Consider the following 5,205-nt stretch of genomic DNA (forward strand, 5'->3'; position numbering starts at 1 on the left):
TTCAGATATGGTATTAAGACTTAAAATAAATATTTAATGTCACGAAAAATGTACTATCCAAGTGTCGTAGTCCGTAGACTCTACGACACTTTGGACACTCTACGGCGTAGAGCGTAGACGCATATTTTAGTTTCGAACTAAAAATTTATAAAATACATCGTCGTTATTTTTCCAGTCCCCTCGTTTGTAGAATAATTATAAATAATAGGTTAATATAGTACCTAGGTAGGTACTTGAATTCAGTGTTTGGCAAGTTCCTTATAAAAAGGAATTCGTTCCGTTAATCGTTATTTAAAAAAAAAAAAGAAATTCGTTCTGTTCCTTGTTTCTTAAAAAAAAAAAGAATTCGTTCCTTTGTCTTTGTCGTTCCTTTGAAAAACGAACGAGTTCCTTTTTTAGTTCCAAATAAAATTCTTAAGAATAATTATATATAATTATTAATCATTAATGTTTTTTTTTCGTATTATGCATACCTACTTCTTTAATTTTTATTTGTAATATATAACTACAAGTAGGTACATATTTTATATGTTTATGAAATATATTATTATATATTTTGAGATTTTCTTCAAAATTAAATTTTTGCCTAACGTATGTCGATTGTCTTAACATCGATACTCGATAACAATCACTAATTACTAATTAGGAATATACATTATACACATTAAAAAAATATATCTTAATTTCAATTTTTACATACCTACCTACTTATCTGTGTAAATTATTGGAACTAGAAAGGAACGAACAATTTTGTTATTTTTCCTTAAAAAAAAAACTAGTTCATTTTCTCGTTCTTTTTTTATAAAAAGGAATTCGTCCATCGTGCCGTTCTTTAAAAAGGAACTCGTTCCTTCCAAATACTGCTATTTTTATAGGTAGGTACCTATACGACTATACGAGTAGATAAGTATATTACCTATTCATAAGTGCACACATGGCCCATTGGGTGGTCAGGAATCAGGATAGGCAGTAGGAATATAAGTAATAACTATTATATAAGCATATAACACGTATTTCTATAAATTAAACCAAAACGTATATTATGTATATACTATAGACTATAGTCTATATCAAGTACAGTGTTTGGAAGGAACGAGTTCTAAAAGGAACAAATTCCTGGAGCGAATTCCTCTTCATAAAAAAAGAACGAGAAAATGAACTAGTTCTTTTTTTTAAGGAAAAATAACAAAATAGTTCGTTCCTTTCTAGTTCCAATATTTTACAAAGATAAGTAGGTATGTAAAAATTGAAATTAAGATATATTTTTTTAATGTGTATAATGTATATTCTTAATTAATCATTGTTATCGAGTATCGATGTTAAAACAATCGACATACGTTAGCCAAAAATTTAATTTTGAAGAAAATCTCAAAATATATAATAATATATTGCATAAACATATAAAATATGTACCTACTTGTAGTTATATATTATAAATAAAAATTAAAGAAGTAGGTACCTATGCATAATACGAAAAAAAAACATAAATGATTAAATAAGAATTTTTATTTTATTTGGAACTAAAAAAGGAACTCGTTCATTTACCAATGGAACGACAAAGGAACGAATTCTTTTAAAAAAAAAAGAACGAAGAACGGAACGAATTCCTTTTTATAAGGAACTTGCCAAACTCTGAAAAATAGAGTAAATATACACGATACACGAATGCATTACAATTATATATTGGTGTAATGTCGTATAAATGTTGACATATTCATATCTAACAGTTGATTGTTGGTACTTAGATCATATTATCACGGACGTATAGAGACAGTGATCTAAAAGTTGGTAACGCTCTTTCGTCAACCATGTGAGTGTGACAGACCGAGACCACGATAGACGTCGTGTCTACACGCGTCATGAACGGGTGTAGAACCAGTTGAGGTATCACATAATTGATAACGATTTTGGCTGTTATCAAGTGTCAACTAACAAATTAAAATTCGAAATAGAAATTAGAAAGGAAAAGTTAAACTAATAATTAATAGACGAGTCTAGTTTTTCAATACAAAAAATAAAGTTTGTGACTAGTTACATAGAGACAATTGTGTTTTGTTAGGAATTAATCGAAAGACTTCGAGTACCTAATGGCGGTATGTAAATATAAGAATAGTAAATACTTATATTTAATAGTTAACAGGACTAATACTATGTACATTTAATTTGTCTCTAACAGCCCCCAAAAGGTAAAACTGGCACTAAAGGCCAAAAACAAATACTTGAGGAGAACGAGGCCACATTGAAGTTTTATAGAAATATGATTGGAGCAGTTAGCGCTATATACATAATAGTTCATTTGGCTATTGGAAATGTTTTTTCTCTTACAAACATTGTGAGTAAAATATTATTATTTACAGTCAATGGTTTAATGAAATAAAAGTAATAATCTGCTTTTCTAAGAGGTCTAAGATTTTGTGTAGGTAAACATTAAAAATATAGTAGGTAAATGGAATAGTTAAAGTTTTATAATTTTGAATAAAGAAAAATAATGTTATGTTATTTTAAGTATTGTGACGAGAAGGGATTCTTTTAATTGTTCTTAATCATTGTATTTTGTATTTAATTATATCAAATTGTATTTTAATGTATATAAAAAAAAAGTAATACTTACTAATGAATATTACTTTCAAAAACATCCAGCTGTAGAATATAGAATGATTTCTAGCAACAACTTACTTACATGAAATTAGTTAACAATTATACATTTTTTTAAATATAATTAATTATATGAACATAAAGGAAATTAAATATTTTTATTCTCTTAGTTGCAGTTTAGTATGACATTGACATAGTGTTATGTATAGTTTTAATTTAAACTGAATTATTCTTTTATTTTTTATATTATCTTAATAGTGTTTGGAACGCAGAAACAATTAATGTTGTCTGATAATATGATATTTTGTGTTGCTTTAAGTCCTAAATGTGTTTCTATCCGGGAATAAGCAGTGTCGAATGGCTGCAACAATTTTACCAGTCTATAGTTTCTGTTACGTACCTATTAATTATGTACAGTATAGCACACGTTTCTAATAGAATTTGACATTTTGACGGTATAACTAATATCAATTAGTATATTATAACATGCGGAGGTCATTGCAAAAGCGTAGTATAAAACAATTAAGGTATAAAAGTGTCGTCACACGTATTTCCTCGGGAAAGTCAACACTCATACGGAAGGATACGAATACATACCAAGTACGAGACCCAAACTCTGTCTCATGACCGAGTTTTGCCACTACTACGACCACCCACTCCAGAGGACTCGATCATATATATACGAGCCCATGACAAGAGCTCGTCAGACGGTTAAACGATTAGACGGTTAGGGACGCACAAGACACTTAGAGACAGGTCGTAACACTACTCACAGTCTTAGATTTTATATTAGAGTCCTAACATCACCCTCTTCTCCACCATAGATTATAATATTGTAATTTTGTACTTTGTTAAATAAACACACATCATAACCTAGTACATCAAGTATTCGTTCCTATGTTGATGCATATATCGACGTCAGTTGGGGCATAACATTTCTGTGACCTGTTTTCTCTACTCTTATTAAGTTCCCACAGCTTGAAATGGTTGTAGATTATATTATTATTGTACAACATTTAATTAGTTTTGAATTAATGCATATTATAATAATTATATCAAGTATTTCATTAGCATTGAAATATTTTGTATTACCTTTGAAACAATATTGTCAATAAATAATTTTGTTTTTACAGTTTCTATATACTCTTGTTATTGCATCACATGGTGGCAGCTATAAATTTATGGCATACATGTCAGTTGCTAAATTTACTGAAAATGGTCAGTTACTTGATGCCGGTACAGATCTCAACATGGAAGGTGGTTTAGCCGAGTAATTATATAGTATTATTGTTATAATTATATTATCATGAATATTTACTATTTGCATATATATTTTTTGATCTATATAATTTATTTTTCTTTTAGGTATACAAAAGACTTGATTATATTAACATCAGGTTGCCAATTATTATCACTTATTTCTAATTACTTTTGGTTTCTATGGCTCCTAGTAAGTTGAAAAAAATAGTTTTGTATGATTGTGTAGATATTATTTCATGAATTACATTTTAAAGGCACCTGGTCAAGCATTCTGGATATTATGGAAAAACTTTTTAGGACCCTATTTTATGCAAAAAGCACCAGAAGATAATTCACCAGAAATAAATGAGAAAAAACAAAAGAAATTGGAAAGGAGGAAAAAACGACAGCAAAATGTACGGTTTTAATGATTTTGGTTGATATATTGAGCTTAATTATTATTTTTAAAATAAATTATATTTTTGTTATAACATTGATTTTTTTTTTTTTTTATACGACGATATAACATTTTGTAATTATATATATACATTGTAATTCTATCTGTGTATTCTTTAAATAATATGTTCATATTTGTAATTTTTAACATCTATAGTCAATTATTATGCTTATTGCTTTTGAAGAATGTGCTAAAATATGTTATGTATTGATAATATATCAAAAATTCATAAAGCAAATGTTTAAAATGTATAAAATGTCAAGTAATGGACAAATAATGAACTATTACAGTGGTTTTCGACTTAGACTCGCATTCCATTTTTGTTATAATTTATTTTTTGCAACTCACACAGAGCTCACATGACCCCAAATCGGGTAGCGTTTTTTTTTCCTTAGAATTTAATACAATATTTACCATACATGGTGTACATGGTTATTAATTATTATAAAACAAAATTGGTACAATAGATTTTAGTGATAAAATATATACATAATACTCGAAACCACTTTTTTGTTGGTTGAATCATGGACAAGCTAAAAAATTACCCCGTGTCGAAGTTGTTCAACTCACTTCACTCTTGCATTGCATTGCATTGTCTATCATTGTTTAATAGTAAGTGTTTGGAAGGAACGAATTCCTTTTTAAAGAACGGCACAATGAACGAATTCCTTTTTATTAAAAAATAACGAGAAAATGAACTAGTTCTTTTTTTAAGGAAAAATAACAAAATTGTTCGTTCCTTTCTAGTTCCAATAATGTACATAGATAAGTATGTAAAAATTTAAACTAAGATATATTTTTTAACGTGTATAATGTATATTGCTAGTTAGCCAAAAATTTAATTTTGAAGAAAATTTCAAAATATATAATAATATCTGTATATATAAAATGATAAGCTGATTGACTGATCTATC

At 27.8% G+C, this 5,205-nt stretch overlaps 1 protein-coding gene across 1 annotated transcript; it reads left to right on the forward strand.

Moving 5' to 3' along the window:
* The first annotated feature begins 1,923 nt into the window (after nt 1–1,923).
* Tmem208 (transmembrane protein 208) lies at nt 1,924–4,603 on the forward strand. The gene is given in 5 exon segments (NM_001162756.2): nt 1,924–2,093; nt 2,177–2,332; nt 3,729–3,865; nt 3,961–4,045; nt 4,110–4,603. Coding segments are annotated over 5 exon segments (537 nt in total). The 5' UTR covers nt 1,924–2,087; the 3' UTR covers nt 4,263–4,603.
* The last annotated feature ends 602 nt before the right edge of the window (nt 4,604–5,205 follow it).

This window comes from Acyrthosiphon pisum, chromosome A1 (assembly GCF_005508785.2).
Source record: "Acyrthosiphon pisum isolate AL4f chromosome A1, pea_aphid_22Mar2018_4r6ur, whole genome shotgun sequence".
Lineage (NCBI taxonomy): Eukaryota > Metazoa > Arthropoda > Insecta > Hemiptera > Aphididae > Acyrthosiphon > Acyrthosiphon pisum.